Raw genomic sequence first — 17,933 nt, forward strand, 5'->3', positions numbered from 1 at the left:
CGTCAACCACTAATCATGACTTTTAATTATAAGTGGCTTAGGACTGCTGAAGGTCCAGCTCTGAAGGCCTAGGTCTGAGGGAAGCCAATGTTACACCCCACCAGGCAAAGGCAGCTGTAAGTACTTAAAGATGTTATACTTCCTCAGTGCTACTGGGACAGTTAGTGGAAGGATTGCATTTGCTGGGCTGGTCAAGAAAGTGCAGTCTTAGGGAACTGTGGACTGTGGAAGAAGCTTCTGGCAGCCTTCCCATCTTTGCCAGTTTGGAGCCACTCTGTGCCCCTTTTGTAGGTGCCTTGTTCTAGCTCTATAAGATTAACCTGGCAGAAGCAAATGTGGCTCAAGCAGTTGGGTGCCTGCCTATCACATGGGAGGTCCTGGATTTGGTTCCCATCGCCTCCCAAAGACGAGCGAGACAGCAAGCTGATGCAACAGGCTGACAAAACTAGACAACGCACCTAGACAAAGCACCTAGATGACACAACAAGCAGGGAGCGGATGTCACTCAAGCAACTGGGTGCCTTCCTCCCACACAGGAGGTCCCAGGTTTAGTTCCTAGTGCCTCCTAAAAAGAGAAGAGCAGACACAGAGAGAACACATAGCCAGTGAACAGAGAGCAGAGAGCAAGCATAAACAACAGGGTGGGGGGCAGCGGACTTGGCCCAGTGGTTAGGGTGTCCGCCTACCACATGGGAGGTCCACGGTTCAAACCCCGGGCCTCCTTGACCCGTGTGGAGCTGGCCCAAGCAAAGTGCTGATGTGCGCAAAGAGTGCCCTGCAGGGGTGTCCCCGCATAGGGGAGCCCCACACGCAAGGAGTGTACCCTGCCCCATAAGGAGAGCTGCCCAGCGTGAAAGAAAGTGCAGCCTGCCCAGGAATGGCGCCACCCACATGGAGAGCTGACACAACAAGATGACGAAACATAAAGAAACACAGATTTCCATGCTGCTGACAACAACAGAAGCAGACAAAGAAGGCGCAGCAAATAGATACAGAGAACAGACAACCAGGGTGGGGGCGGGGGAGATAGATAAATAAATAAATAAATCTTTTTAAAAAAACAGGGTGGGGAGTAGAAATAAATAAAATAATCTTAAAAAAAAAAAGGCCCAATGTCAGCAAAGAATAACACTGAAAAAAGGCCAATCTAACAAGGTGATACCTTAAGCATATACCTACTGGTTCATGTCATGCAAAGCCTCACAGGTCAATGTAAGCCATTCTACTCCCAGTAACTATTCAATCCAGTTAAAGGCACAGTTCAATCTTCTATCTACCTTGAAGCCCAATGTAAGCCATTCTACTCCCAGTAACTAGTCAATCCAGTTAAAGGCACAGTTCAATCTTCTATCTACCTTGAAGCCTTGTCTAATTTACTTTGGCCAGAATTCATTTCTCCACAGTTCCTTTAACAGTTTTCTCATGAGTTTCCCAACTCCAAAGCCAGGCTAATCTTTAAAAAAATTATTATTATTTAAAAATACATTGAATAAAAAATAAAAAGACCTAAAAGGGGCAGAGATGTGGCTCCAGTGGTTGAACACTGACTTCCCACATAAAAGGTCCTGGGTTTGGTTCCCAGTGCCTCCTAAAAACAAGCAAGCAAGCAAAATCAAATGAAAAAACCAACTCAGGGGAGCTGATATGCGTCAGTAGTTGAGCACTGGCTTCCCACATATGAGGTCCTGGGTTCAGTCTCCAGACCCTGGTACCTCAAAAAAAAGAATTTATTCTAATCCTAACCTTCCTATTTATTAGCTAAATAACAATGATGAGACTTGAAATTATTATCACTGTGTTATACATAATCCTAAACAGAACTCTAATTGCACTAGCATGGCACTATTATCTCCTGTAATTTGGGCAAACACTTGAAGAAGTTTATGTTGTCTTAGTTTTTTGAGCATTACATAATAACATTAATGGTTTTCAAGCTTATTTAAAAAGCAGCTATACCCTTTTCTCCCCAAAAGAAATCTTACATGAAAACCCCATTTATAAAAGAAGTGAGCTATTAATTTTGAAACAAGGACAGAGGTTCCAAAAACCCCCTCACTCCCTTGAAATAGGGCCAATTCCATCCCAAGAACAGTTTAAAACCCAATGAGCATTACTGAAAATCTTCAAGAGGAAAGATCCTGTGGCTTGCCACAACAGTGTCCATCCAGGTTGAATTAAACAAAAATGCTCATCTTTTCCACTAGGATATCATCAGATTCTGTTCAGTGCTTGATATAATCAAAGAAATATCATATCTATAGTGGCATCTCCATGGTTTACCATAATGGTTTCAAGATTAATAAGATTAATAAGAACAAATTGGAAGCTTGGTCTCTTATTAGTGCCATGCCAATTCTATTACCCTTTTACTCTTTCCTAAGTAATTATTAATAGTGGCAAACTCCTCTTACTGTTTTCAAAACGAAGAAAAAGCCACCTGTTATGGGTTGAATAGTGGTCCCCACCCCCCAAATAAAGACAAGTTCAAGACCCAAACCCTAGTCCTGTGAATGTGAACTTATTGGAAAATAAGATCTTTGGGGAAGATGTGATTAAGATGAAGCCAAACAAGATTAGGGTGGGTCCTAATTCATTATGACTGGTGTCCTTATAATGAATGAACTGAGCACAGACAAATCCAAAGGGGAACACCTTGTGACAAATGAGAAAAAGGCTTAAGTCTAAGTATTGCTGGCCACTGCCAGAAGTCAGGAAACAGCACCGAAGAGAATCTTCCCTACAAATTTCAGAGGAAGCATTGCCCCTTATTTCTGGATTTCAGACTTCTAGCCTCCAGAATTATGAGGTAATAAATTTCCATTGTTTTATGGCACACAATCTATGGTACTTTGTTACAGCAGCTCTAGGAAACTAAGACACAACCTAAGACAATATTTGCAGATATCTGCTCTTTAGAAATTTAACACCTAAAGCTCCTTTTCCTATACTGAATGTAATCTGCCCCAACTAGATTTTAACTCTTAAAACCACTAACAAAGCTCTCATTATTTCCTCAATCTTTAGATTACAGTCTCTCTTAATAAATGATTTATCCTGCCAGTTTCTCTTCTCATAAGAGAAGATGAAAACAAAGTAGTACTAGAGGAGAACAATGATCCACTGACTATGTCATATTATACCACTCTACCAACCAGTGGGTCCACTGTCACCCTATTTATCTTCTCAATCTGAACATAACTTCAAAAGTCCTACTGACAGGGAAACGGACTTTGGCCCAGTGGTTAGGGCGTCCGTCTACCATATGGGAGGTCCGCGGTTCAAACCCCGGGCCTCCTTGACCCGTGTGGAGCTGGCCATGCGCAGTGCTGATGCGCGCAAGGAGTGCCGTGCCACGCAAGGGTGTCCCCCGCGTGGGGGAGCCCCACCCGCAAGGAGTGCACCCGTGAGGAAAGCCGCCCAGCGTGAAAAGAAAGAGCAGCCTGCCCAGGAATGGTGCCGCCCACACTTCCCGTGCCGCTGACGACAACAGAAGCGGACAAAGAAACAAGACGCAGCAAATAGACACCAAGAACAGACAACCAGGGGAGGGGGGGAAATTAAATAAATAAATAAATCTTTAAAAAAAATAAAAATAAAAATAAAAAAACTAGTAAGTTGTAAGGAGAGCTGCCCAGCACAAGAAAAGTGTAGCCCACTCAGGAGTGGTGGCGCACACAAAAAAAAAAAAAAAAAAAAAGTCCTACTGACAAGCACTCTTCTCAAGATTCAGTTTATCCTGTACTCTTACACCTGAACATTCATTGTAGGTTACTGTGCCTCTCTCAATAATCAGAATATGGTTCATGAATCTACTAGCAAAGTTACACAGTATAAAAAGTACCTCTCTATTTTGTCTTATGATGGTTTATAACCTACACATTAAACACTTATATTTTTTAAAACAGCCCACAGACCTAGGACTATTGAAACTTTAAGGTTAAAATGAACATTTTAAGACTATAAAGCCATTACACTGAGGCTCTGATGTTGAAAGGATGTTTATTTTTAAACTTTATCATACTGCCAGATTTCCTTTCAGATACACTGTATGAGCTACATGAGCTACCCAGTAATCTGTCTTCAGAGACTTTATCTAAGGAGATAATCAGACAACTACAGAAAGACTCTTAACCCAAATATCTATCAACAGAGGCCTGATTAAATTAAATCATGACCAAATAATAGAACACTAACTAAAATGAAGCTGTTAAAAATTACTGTCTTAACATAAAGATGCCTACATCTTATGAATAAAAATACTATAAAACAAATTGAGTTTATTGATACAGAAAATACTGGCAGTGGTCTTGGCCCAGTGGTTAGGGCGTCCGTCTACCACATGGGAGGTCTGAGGTTCCAACCCGGGGCCTCCTTGACCCGTGTGGAGCTGGCCCATGCGCAGTGTTGATGCGCACAAGGAGTGCCCTGCCACGCGGGGGTGTCCCCCACATAGGGGAGCCCCATGCACAAGGAGTGCGCCCCGTAAGAACTGCCTAGCGCGAAAGGAAGTGCAGCCTGCCCAGGAATGGTGCAGCTGACACAACAAGATGACGCAACAAAAAGAAACACAGGTTCCCATGCCGCTGACAACCAACAGAAGCAGACAAAGAAGACACAGCAAATAAACACAGAGAACAGACAACTGGGGTGGGGGGAAAGGGGAGAGAAATAAATAAATAAATGAATCTTAAAAAAAGAAAATACTGTGTGTGAAGAGATGTCTACTAAAACATGAAGCGTAATCTTTGGTAAATAATGTTTGAGATACTTCTAATTTTCTAATTATTTTCTGTACTATTTGCTTTTCTCTAAACAAACAGGTATCCTTTTTAGAATGAGAAAAAAACAAAGCTCCCTTTATTCTTTTGAAAGAGACTAAGCAATCTGGTAGACAAATAAGTAGTCAGTGATAAGTATTCTTAAGTTTTCTCTTGCCAGGCAACATTACAGATGTTCACATACTCAACTGTTGCACGAATCTAATGTAGATTATACTAAAGCATTCACAGAATGCTAGGGATTAAGGTATTCTAGCGGATATAAGCAACACAGGTTCCTAAAACAGGCTATGGGCAGAACAGGAAGGGAAACCTGTCTTCTAGATTATACCAAATCTCCAACACAGGAGAATTCATTAAGGTGCAATATTGGAATCAAAACTCTTGGTTGCATGCTAACTCAAATGGCCGTATGAGAGGAACAGCCAGCTCTACAAGAGCACTACCTAGCTCAGGAACCTGAAAGGCACCAGGGTACTCTGTTCTGTTTTGGAGCGCGCTTCGATGTCAATCATTTCTGAAAATTTGCTCCAATTCTGTCTGCAAACAGCTTCCTACACTTGTTCAATGTTTCTGCCACTTCCCTTCACCCCCCCATTACCATGCCAAAGTACTCACTTTAAAAATTTGCTGCAAAAAGCTTTATTGTTTACACTTGATCCACTGCCAAAGCACTCACTCCTGTTTAGCTGCTCACAGCTAATGGCTCTTTACTTAAAATAATCTGACTGGAAAAAATGTGATTGACTAACAGCAGCCCACCAATCAATTGAATGAAGACTCTATCTCTAATCCAAATCACCAATGGCTAGGGATTAAGGTATTCTAGCAGATATAAGCAACATAGGTTCCTAAAACAGGCTATGGGCAGAACAAGAAGGGAAACCTATCTTCTAACAAAGGCAGGAAAGTGCAATAGAAGGCCAGGTTTATAAAACATCAATTTACAATTAACTAAATAAATTACATTTGGTAATTGTTTTCAATTTCTATGGAATTGCAGAGAAAAATAACATTAACACCTGCTAAACATTAAAAGGCATTAAAAGTTACTTTCCTTAAATAAATAACTTATTTAAATAAAAGTAAACCAAATCTCACCCCCCATGTGGACACAGTACTAATTTTTGCTCTTTTGCATTGCCTACTAATTGACTAGGATGGAAATCTTTTATCAGTATATACCTACTGGTTCTTGAATAAAGGAGATGAAAAGCATTATATATGATAGAATCTGCAGCTGTAACATACTTCATCAAGAAACTTGCATTTCTAAATTACTACTGACTACAGGCCCAAAAACAATGATTTACATAGGCAAGCACATTTTCTGGTAACATAGCTTTCCATTAATTAAAATGCTTACTAAGCACCTATTCTGTACAAGATATATCAGGACTGCTAAAAGAATAAAACAAGGCCTCCAACTTTAATGAGTTCACCCTCCAACAAGAGAAGCTGATGTTAATTTTTTAAAGAGGGGCTATAAGCATTTATTCTAAACTAAAGGTTCTAAGTCATCTTTTAAAAGATTATGGAAGAAATTCAGAAAAGCCACACAAAAACAAGGAGAAATGCAGCTAGAAAGATAAGTTAGGGACTGAATGTTGCTCAAGCAGTTGAGCACCTGCATCCCACATGGAAGGTCCCAGGTTTGTTTCCCCACTCCTCCTAAATCAGTAGTTGATCACAGCTTCCCATGTAAGAGGTTCGCAGTTCAATCCCCAGCCCTTAGTACCTAAAAAAAAAAAAAGTTAAGTTAGGGCCCAACTTGGCTATGATATATATATGCCCAGCTAAGGAGTTACGATTTATCCTTCAAGCAATGAGGAGCTATGATGGTTGAAGAAGGTAACATGATAATCATATTATATATTGTATTTGACAGGCAACTCTGGAAAAAAACTGAAAAATATTTTAAAAATAAAACCTATAATTAAAAACTTCAAAAATAAAAGACATACAAAACAAGGAAAAACAAAAGTGTATAGCAAATATAACCAAGGATTGATATACTTAAAAAGTGAATAGCTCTTACAAGCTATTAAGACAAAACATTAAAATCTGAAAAGTGGGAAATGAACAAAATCATTGAAAAATAAAAATGGCAAAATATTAACGTGTATAAACTTGATAGTAATATATCATTAAATTTTTACCAAAATGCTTTTTAAAGTATAAAAATTCAGTAAAGATGAGAGTACCCAAGTTGCAGAGACACTGGTAAAGAATGGAAATCAGCATCATTACCTTTTCTGAAAGTAAATGAACAATGTGAAAAGACTTAAAAATGTTTACACTGAGACCTGCCCCAATCAAGATGGCAGCCTAAGATATTTCAGGGCTCCATCTCTCCACAGAAGCTTTGAACAACCAGCAAGAATGGACAGAAATATCTTTCTCGATGCGCCAGAAAACAGTTAAAGGATTGCAGTTAGAAGATGAGCACCAATCAAGAAAAGACCACTTAAAAGCAACTGGATTTTTTGGTCCTCTAGTTGGCCTCTCCCCACCCTTTATCAACTTGGAGGGAAGCAAAGTAACCCTCGTGCACATAATAAGAGCCTGTATATCTGGCCCAATTTGCCTAGTGGTGGCCTAAGACTATAGCCATCCCAGAACTTGCCTGCCAGAATAAGGCATTTCAGAGAACTCTCCTACAGAAAGCTGTAGGAATGCAGTCAAGCCGTGCTGCTTGGGGCGAGGGATTGCTGGCTGCAGGACAAACTTTGCAGTGCCCAGGAAAGTGAGGGATCTCTTTCCTAGGGAAGAAGTGACATTTGTATCCATGTAAAAGGGGTAATTCCTAGGGCCACCCAAACGTGCCTGAGACAAGACACATGCCCAAAAAGGACCAGAGAGGTCCCTAAATTTTGGCCTACAGCTATTACCTAATCTTACTGTATGGCTGAGCCCTGAAGGAGAGCACTCCCATAGGTCAATCTGCAAAGACTAGGAAAGTAGTTTTCTTTTTTTCTTAGCTCCTGGCATACAAGGAAAGCTCCATCAATAGCAAGGTACAAGTTTAAGAAGAGACCTCAGATTTTAAACTCCAGCAACTGCACATTAACATCTCAAAATGCCAAGGTTTCAACAATAGATTACAAACACCACAAAGAAACTGGAAGCAATGGCCCAGGCAAAAGAGAAGATTAACGTTTTTAGAAACTATTAATGATGAGGTCCAGACCTGGAACATATCAAAGGTTTTTTTTTTTAAAAAAAATGGTCTCATATATATTCAAAGAAGTAAAGGTAAACTGAACAAAGAACTAAAGGAAACTAGGAAAACAGGTAAGCACAAAGAGAATATCAAGAGAGTTGGAAATTATAAAAGGAACCAAATAGAGTCTAAGACCATAGTAACACATTTAAAATCCCCTTGAGGGTTTTAAAAGTAGATTGGAGCTGGCAGAAATTAGAACCAGTGAACGTGAAGATAAGACAAGTGAAATCACTGAACTTGAAGTTAAGGTAATTGGAATCTGAGGAACAGAAAGAAGAATGAATAAAGAAAAGTGAACAGAATCTGACGAACACCATCAAAGCACACCAATACATGCATTGTAGGAGTCCCAGAAGAAGGAAGCAAAAAGAATATTCAAAGAAAACTTCTCAAATTTAATGGAAGACATGAATATACACATTTGAAGATGCTCAATGAACTCCAAACAGGATAACCCAAACAGACCAAGATCGTGCCATGTATAATCAAACTGTCTAATGCCAAAGATAGAGAAGTCTGAAAAAGCCACAACAGAGAACCAAGTGTTACATTAAAGGGAGCCTCAATAAGACTGTCAATTTCTCATTGACAACCAGGGAGGCAAGAAGGCAGTGGGATGACATATTTAAAGTGCTAAAAGCAAAAAAAAAAAAAAAAAACATCAAAAAGAAAGGTATATATGGCAAAACTGTATTTAAAAATTGAGGGAAAGACTAACACTTCCCAAATAACAAAAGCTGAGGGAGTTTGTCACCACTAAACTAGCCCTAAAGAGATGCTAGTGAATTCTGAGAAAGTAGCCTACCCCATTTTGCTACCGTCTGTCACTTATTAATCAAGTCATTATTGTAAAGTTTAGGTCTTTATCTTTCTAAAAACCAAAAAATTCTTACAACAGCAGCAATTTGCACAACATAAATACCTGAAAAGTAACTGTACAGATACTATCAAGGATACTATCACTAATAAATATACAAGAGATACTGACATGTTTCATCAATGTGCTAAGGCTAGTTATCAATAGTAACTGTTAAGGGAAAATGTAGATAGCTTGTAAGTTATTTATTCTCAACTATATATACACACACGTATGGTGCCTCACAGTTTGTTACTTTATAAAGATATTTGAATTGAAATTGTGAACACTATTATCTTTGAAAGCCAGTATTTTAAACATTTAAAAGGATATATACTTCGCAAGATTTATTTGATGAATAAAAACTCATACTTCGGGACCTGTATATTGGCAGTAAAATCAAACCTTCCAATTTTAAGAATCAATTCAAATTTTAGAGTTAAATGTCTACTAAAAAACTGTTATGGCTATAATTTCTTCATACATTTATTACCTATGTACTTATCCTACCTAAAGAACCCTAGCAATGTGCAGTTGATCAAAGGGTTCTTTCCAACAAACAATATTAACATTGATTCTCACTCAACTACACTAATCACCACTGTTAAACTGCTACTACAATTACCATGGAAATATGCCCGTATTTTTTAAGATACAAAAAATACAGTAAATATTTTACTTTGCCTACCAGTGTATTCATAATAACGTCTTCCATCTAAACACATTTCATAAATTTTATACAATATAGCATAACTGGGAAGTGGATTTGGCTCAGCAGATAGAGCATCCGCCTACCACATGGAAGGTCCAGGGTTCAAACCCAAGGCCTCCTGACCTGCGTGGTTAGCAGGCCCACGCGCAGTGCTGATGTGCACAAGGAGTGCAGTGCCACACAGGGATGTCCCCCGCATAGGGGAGCTGCACCCACAAGGAGGGCGCCCTGTAAGGAGAGCCACCCCGCACAAAAAAAGTGCAGCCTGCCCAAGAGTGGCGCCACACACATGGAGAGCTGACGCAGCAAGATGACACAACAAAGAAAGACATAGATTCCTGGTGCCGGTGACAAGAATAAAAGTGGACAAAGAAGAACATACAACGAATGGACACAGAGAGCAAACAACTGGGTGAGGGGGGAAGGGAGAGAAATTTTAAAATAATATAAATCTTAAAAAAAATATATATATATATATATATATATATATATATATATCGCATAACTATTAAGAGCATGGACTTTTGGCCTGATCTGGGATTAAGTACTGTTCAAATCCTGGCTCCACCAAATAACAGTCATATGACCTGATACAAATTACATAAAGTCAAATCCTCAATTCTGTCATCTCATAAGGGAGATAAAATACCTACCTCACGAAGTTTATTAAATAAGATACACATGAAGGAAAGTACCTGGCATTAATTGCTCAAAATAGCATTCTGCTTTAAAAATGAAATGGAAATAGAATCAATCTGAAAATACAGGTAGCAGAGTACCTCAATCCTAGCTCAGATTTGACTATTTGCTTACTAACAGACAAGATTTCTGGCAAGGCACTTAACCTTTTTGAGGTTCAATTTCTTCAACTTTAAAATTTGGGTACCAATCATTTCCCCTGCCTATCTGGAGGGATAATTAAGAGAAACAAATAAACTGTTTTAAATATCTGATAAACTGTAGTTCACTAAAGAAACACACCAAACACCAATTTCTTTATGCTCTCAAAGAAATTTACCTTAGAGCAATAATGACCTCAATTTTCTAGTCATTTAGCTAGGGTAGTAGCTGAGAATATAACAACCACAGGCCTTTAACTTCTCACAACATACAGAAATGTTTCAGGGGAAATGGACTTGACCCAGTGGTTAGGGCGTCCGCCTACCACATGGGAGGTCTGTGGTTCAAACCCCGGGCCTCCTTGACCCGTGTGGAGCTGGCCTATGCGCAGTGCTGATGCGCGCAAGGGGTGCCACGCCACGCAGGGGTGTCCCCCACGTGGGGGAGCCCCACGCGCAAGGAGTGCACCCGTAAGGAGAGCCGCCCAGCACAAAAGAAAAGTGCAGCCTGCCCAGGAATGGCGCCGCCCACACTTCCCGTGCAGCTGAGGACAACAGAAGCGGACAGAGAAACAAGACGCAGCAAATAAACACAGAGAACAGACAACCGGGGGAGGGGGGAAATAAAATAAATAAATAAATCTTAAAAAAAAAAAAAATGTTTCAGACTTACCTAGGAACTGGTTCATATAAGTAACTTATAAATACAGCGAATATCCAAATTCGATAGAACAAGCGTAAGAATTTACATTTAAAATTATTTCCTAAACTGAATGCAACCCCACTAACTGACAATAACAAAATTCACTCAATATATTTCGAGCTCTTTAAATTCATTCCTTTCCTAACTAAACACAAAAGCATTTGAAAGAAAAATGGAATTATATTGTTGAGATTGGTTATTTTAACACTACAGCCAAATGCTACTTTGAAATGTAATGTCAAGTTTCAGGATATCTGTCAAGACCCTAAAAACAAAGCGGGTCATGGACAGGCTCTTAACCTGGAGGCAAAACTGTATGTCTGTATATGTGCGTATGTTTCCATGGTGAGAGTTCACAGCTTTGGGTTCTCAACAGGACTAGAAGTATATATAACTGGTAATACTAATACCCTCACCAAAAGCAAAACAAAGGAAAACTCTTTACAATCTTGTTTTAATTCTTCCAAATTTAAAAAATATATTCCAAATGAATCCTAACCATCAAAAACTCAGAGCTTATCCGACATATCATACTATTCATGATGTCATATTCATATTCATATCTTTTATTTCAAATGTGAAATTCTGAGATTATACACTTATAGTGTGTTCAAGCAGACTTCTTTAAGCGTGCTGCTCATTGTAAAGGTGACAATAGCTTTGGTGGGGTTTTTTTTTTGGCTCTGAAAATCTAATTTTGTCTTAACAAATTGAAATATACCACCCAAAAATACACAGAACTTTATTTCTTCTCTTAGTTGGTTAAAATATCCTGGGGAATTAAATAGAGAGATAAATACGGACACATTATTTTGAAACTTTAACTCTGTCTTAATGTTGAACTGATACCTCTGCACACTCTATACAGAAAAAAAGAACTTACTGGATAATTATTATGAGCAAGATTACAAGCCATATAACCTACTTCAACAAGTGTTATCACACCTCAACCAATATTCCATCTAGTCAAGGATAAATGTAACTACGATGAAATATAGTTAATACCACCTGACCTCAAAGACTTAGGTTGAGGAAAAATGAAAACAATTTTAATACAACTAAAAAAAAAGAAAAAAAGAGTTGTAATAGCTTGGTATAAACTACATATAAAATTGATGAAGTAATTTTTAAGAAATGAAAGGATCACTATGAGATTAGTGCGTAGGAGACAAATTTTTTTAACTGGGCATTAAAGAAAATATTAAGAATCTGCCTAATTTAAGGACAATCATCTGCTACTTATTCACAAATAGAAAATCCTTATCTCTTCATTAAAAAGTTTTCTTAGAGGGTGTGCATGGCATGGCCAGATTTTGTCACTCTAGTTCAACTAACTGTATTTACTTAACGGTAATAAAAATGAAATTCTTTTTCAATACTCCATATTTCTAACTTTCCCATAAATCCACTACATTTTTTGGTGCTTCCAAACAAAGTTCTAAGGGTTTCCCAAGATACTAATCTTCCATAGGATTTTTCACTATGATCATGATGCCAGGTCTTTTCAAGATAATAAAGATTAATAAACTTTAGACTATACCTTCAGGTATTATGATGTTTTGGAATTCTAAGCTTAAACTTAGTTAAGTTTAAAATAATTTTAAGATTACCAACACATCTATTTAAAATTAAGTCATTTTTCCTAACATATATTAGAAAGCAAAGCTATTTGCTTTCCAATTTGAGAATCATACAACTTAAAGTTGAGAAATAAATTATCGTTTACTGAAATAAGTACTGAGGACTTAAGTTTATTGCCCTATCATAAATCACCTTCACCAAAAATAAAAGCCTCTTAAAATACATATAAATGTAGGTAACCTTCAAATTCTAAGAAAATTTAGGACGACACAAATATTGAAAAGTATAGATTGAATAAGTGTAAAAGCCTACTTTTACCTGTCAGGAGGTAAACGCACAGCTCAAGGTACATGAGAACCCTTCCACTTTTATTAGCCTTTGGTCATTAAAGTGAAATTCAAACACAAGGCAGCTTTTCATAAATCAATCATTTTAAAGAGGTCTTTGGAAGACTTTCCTATATTACAGGCACAACACAAATCCAAAGTCCACATAAACTGTTTGGAAATGAGCGTTTTTTTTTTCAATCAAATTTTTGAAAATTAATCTTTTCATTTTATTCACCTCCTTCCAACTAGGTAGGCCTTTGGGCCCAGAAGTAGTTGACTCGCATTATACTTCGTTTCTTTAAGCTAAAATGCCATCTTACAAGCATTTGGGATAAAATACTAAAAGAATTTGGCTAGGAAGGCAAATGTATACTCTTCAACAATCAAAAATATTAAGGAATAAGGCCTTTCATTCCAGGAGATAGGCGCTGAGACCATGACTATTCCAGGAAGGTATCGTAGTTCCGTGTCTCCTTAATACAGTAAAATATAATTCACCACTAAAACGACAAATGATACACTCAGGAGGAAAAAAACATAATTTTTTTTAAAAAAGCTATTAAGGTTCCAATCATTATCAATCACTACCACAGCTCATTTTCAGCTATTTAAGGGCTGGTAGAAGGGTTTAATTCACCTACACACAACCCCAAGTCGGGGGGGGAAGAGGTGGATCACCGCCCTCCTCCCAGGGAGTTTAATGAAAATAGGTAAGAGAGGCCTCGGCAGCACGCTGAAAACCACAGAGGGCGGCCGGAGGGTCGGGTTGCGGAGGACAGGCTGATCCTCGGGCCCCACCTCCCCACACCTTCCCGGCAAGACGAGGGAGGCGAGGAGCTCATTACAGCCTTCGTTAATTGACACCTGTAATGAAGAAACTTTCCGAAAGCCGAAGCCGCTCGGGCCCGGCCGGGCCGGACCTCGGCCGCAGCCGCCTCCCCGGCGTCCAGGTAACCCGGCCGAGCTGGGCCCGAGGCGCCGCGGCAGGCGCGCCACCGCGCACCTTCCCAGGCCGCTAGGCCCACACGCCGCCCCGCCCGCGCCTCCCGCAGGCGGCGGCGTCCGGAGTAGGCCGGGGAGCGGCGCGGGGATCCCAAACCGTGCACCCCGACAGGCCGCCGCCGCGGCTACTTACTTTCATTTAACACCTCCACCAGGTCTGCGCAGTTCTCGCACATCGTTCGGCCGCCGCCCCCCCCCTCCCCCGCTACGGATCACACAGCCAGATCCCTACCGGCGAGGGGGAGGGGAGAGAGGCGGAGGAGGGGGCCGGCCGGCCGGGCGGGCGGGGAGGCGACTAGGGCTGGCGGCGGCGGGGACGGGGCGGGGAGCAGGAGAATGGGGGGAGGGGGCCGGCGGTCCCCGGAGCGGGCGGGGGAGAGAAGGGGGGCGAGGGGAGGTGCGCAGGCCGGAGGGGCGCGGAGGCGCCGACGGCGGGGAAGGGGGGGAAGGACAAGGGGAGGGGAAAGGGAGGGAGGGGGCGGGTGGGGAGAGAAGCAGCAGAGTCACTTCACCGACCAGACGCCGCGGCCACCGCTGACGCCGCCGCCATTTTAATAGGGCGCTCGGGCTGCGCTCGGCTCTTTCCGCTTGTGCGAGGGAGCCGACGAGAAGCGCCTCGCGCTCTCATTCCTCCTCCTCCCGCCCTCTCCTCCCCTCGCGTCCTCCCACCTCTGCTTCTGAACACACGCTGCACGCTCCACACCCAGCGGCGGCCGCCTCACCGCCCTCCCTTTCCTCTTCCGTCCGGCCTCCCCGCCCTCGGTCCACCCCCTCGGCGTGCTCGCCCACTCCGCCCAGCCCGGATCTCTGTCAGCGGCCGGAAGGGAAACGCGAAGCCAGCGCGGGCGCGGGGGGAGTCCGGGTGAGTAGAAGAAGATGGCGGAGTCGCCGAGCGGGTCGCGGTTGCGCGGCGTCGCTCACTGCGGCCCACTCCCCAGGATCGGAGGCCGGGCCAGCACCCGGTCACTCGCGCCGCCCTGTGTCCCTCCCCTGCGCGTCGCCATTTTTCCTCCCGGCGCACGGTGGGAATCGGTGCTCGTTTCTCCTTGACCCCTTCCCCCGCGCTCAGACTTTAGGGGTGGGGATGCCGGGGGTCAACGAGGGTTCCCGGCCGGGTGCCGCCGCAGCCCAGGTTCAGGCGCGGGTCCTCTTCCCACCCGGCTCTGAGAATTGAGCGGCTCACGGTCCCGCTTCACCTGCATCTGTGCTTCTCGGTATCCTGCAGCTCTCGGGCTCGTCCTTCCAGCAGCAGTAAGGTACCTTGATGTGACTGGAAATGAAGGGGTAGAGAGCGCTCCTAGGGCACCTCCTCGCTTTTACTCAAGAGGGCCACTCAGGAATTGCCGGTCTGCAACTCTCCGCCTGAAGTAGCATTTTAAGCTTCGCGACAAAGAACAAATAACAAGAACATTAAAATGGGGGCGGGGAATAAAGAAGAGGTGAAGGGAAAGAGACATTCAGCTGAAGTTTGGTATTAACTTTAATAACTGTGAGGGAAACTTTCGTCACACCTTCCCTTGTCCCTTCATCATTGGTTTCTGTATCCAACATGTTGATATAAAAGTATGACTGGAAAGCCGCAAGGTGAACTAGTGTGCATGATACTCGTAGAACTGTAACAGAGTAACTAATGAGGCCCTGTAGTAATTCTTTTGTAGGTATTGTGGAGGATGTGCCTGTGCCTCAGGAGCCTTTGCTAAAAGCCACAGCCATCTCTCCAATCCTAACGACCTGCTGGGAATGATTTGCTTTTCTGCTCGTTGATGCTATGAAGTTTCTGCCCAGCCCCTCTGGGCCATTTGTTTCATATGAGCAGATACTTGAGGGCTGTAGAGCTATTCTGCCATCATTTTTCCACAGAACTTGGGTGTCTGCAGACTTAATTTTGGTTCCTGTAGCAGCCATTGTTCATCCGACATCCAATCCAACTAACCCCCTTTTTTCCCTGCCAACAGAACCTCAGTTTTTTCAGGTGACATCTGAGAGGCCTTGATTTCATGAAGGAAAGCTCCAAGGAATATTTGTGATTGCTTTAAAACCAAAAACAGAAAAAGGCAGCTCAACAAGTTATGGAAGCATTACTCCAAAAAGTTCTGTCCAGTCATTTTTATCTCATCTAATTCCAACTACTAACTCAGTTTTTCCTCTAGTGTTCAGAAAGATACACAGATGAACACAGATTAGTTAAATGACATTGTCAAGGTTTCCTTATTAATGAAAGTAAGTGGGAAAAAATGCTTAATCATGTTCATATCTGACAAAACCAAACCGTATATCCCTATTTTTTTTTACCTTTAGCATTAATATAGTACCAACTTTGCTCTTTTTCTGTTATTTTTTATTTGAAATAGTTATTTTTTAAAAATCATAGCAATCTCATTCCCCTTGGCCAAGTGGCTTTGATAGGGGTAGCCATATGATTGTGTTCTTTACAATTAAATGTAAGCAGCAATCTGCAGAGTGGGTCTCCTGAGAGGAGTTGCCCTTTCCTAATAAAGGTACAAATTCAACTGTCATGCTCCTTAACCCTTACTCCTTCCTGAAACATGAACTGGATGCACATGTAGTACAACATCCATTTTGTGATTTTTTTTAACAGTAAAACCACAATGAGGATAAAAGCCAACCATAAAATTGATAATACAGTAAAATAAAGAGTATGGGTCACTGAGCAGCTGTCTAGCCCCAAACTGCTTATGTGAGAAAAATACCCCCCCTTATTCCATAAGCCACTCTTAAATTTCCATTACTGAGGCAGAACACATTCCTAACCGGTAGTGGTTTTGTTTTTTTTTTTAATTTCTTTTCCCTTGCTCACCACCCCTTCCCCCCATTTGTCTGCTTTCTGTGTCCATTCGCTGTGTGTTCTTCTGAGACTGCTTCTATCCTTATCAGCGGCACTGAGAATCTGTGTCTCTTTTTGTTGCATCATCTTGCTGCATCAGCTCTCCGCATGTGCAGCACCACTCCTGGGCAGTCTGCATTCTTTTCACACTGGGCATCTGTCCTTACGGGGCGCATTCCTTGCACGTGGGTCTCCCCTACACGGGGGACACCTCTGTGTGGCACGGCACTTCTTGCATGCATCAGCGCTGTGCGTGGGCCAGCTCATCACATGGGTCAGGAGGCCCTGGGTTTTAACCCTGGACCTCCCATGTGGTAGGCGGACACTCTATCTGTTGAGCCAAATCCACTTCCCAGTAGTGTTTCTTTTGAAAATTATTTGTAAGCATCTGTCTACCATGCTTCTAAAATTATGGAGGACCCATAACAGCACTCGAAAATGAAGGAAACTACCACTTTATATATGTAGAGTACTAATATGTTTTGAGGACATACACTAATCTCCTTTAAAGACAATATTTTTTGCAATCACTTCCTAGTTTTTTCTTTTCCCTTTTAAAATTGTATGTGATATGATACTTAGTTTAAAATGTGTTTAGGATCTAAAGAATTAATGCCTAAATGATCATTGCTCTTCCGTCATCTACTTCAGGGCTCAAAAAACTTTTTCTGTAGAGGGCCAGTTAGTAAATATTGTAGGCTTTGTAGGCCATATGGTCTTTCATCATACATAATCAACTCTGTTGTATCACAAAGAAGACATAGATACTATATAAAGGAATGAGCATGATTATCTTCAGTAAAACTTTATGGACACTAAACTTTGAGATTCATGTAATTTTCATGTATCACAAAACATTTTTCTTTTAATTTTTTTTTCACTCATTTCAATATGTAAAAATCATTATTGGGCCACAAACCATACAAATACATGTAGCAGGCCAGATTTAGCCAGAGGGGCTATAGTTTACCAATTCCTTAACTGCTTGTTAAAAGATGAAGGCTTGGAAGCCAGTAGAAACAATGTTGCCTGCCTCCTAACTCTTAAATTCTTCACAGTTCT

The 17,933-nt window shown here is 41.4% G+C and overlaps 1 protein-coding gene across 4 annotated transcripts in view; it reads right to left on the bottom strand.

The window, feature by feature from the left end:
* USP34 (ubiquitin specific peptidase 34) overlaps positions 1-14,805 on the bottom strand; it is a 285,574-nt gene extending 270,769 nt beyond the window's left edge. For 2 of the 4 annotated variants that reach the window (XM_058278637.1, XM_058278635.1), the window contains exon 1: positions 14,160-14,715. In XM_058278637.1, coding sequence (XP_058134620.1) covers positions 14,160-14,202 — 43 coding nt within the window. In that variant the 5' untranslated portion in view covers positions 14,203-14,715. Of the gene's footprint in view, positions 1-14,159 lie in introns of all 4 variants that reach the window. The other 2 variants (XM_058278638.2, XM_071208856.1) reach the window with 2 other exon arrangements.
* Positions 14,806-17,933: the final 3,128 nt, after the last annotated feature.

Source organism: Dasypus novemcinctus, chromosome 17 (assembly GCF_030445035.2).
Source record: "Dasypus novemcinctus isolate mDasNov1 chromosome 17, mDasNov1.1.hap2, whole genome shotgun sequence".
Taxonomy (NCBI): domain Eukaryota; kingdom Metazoa; phylum Chordata; class Mammalia; order Cingulata; family Dasypodidae; genus Dasypus; species Dasypus novemcinctus.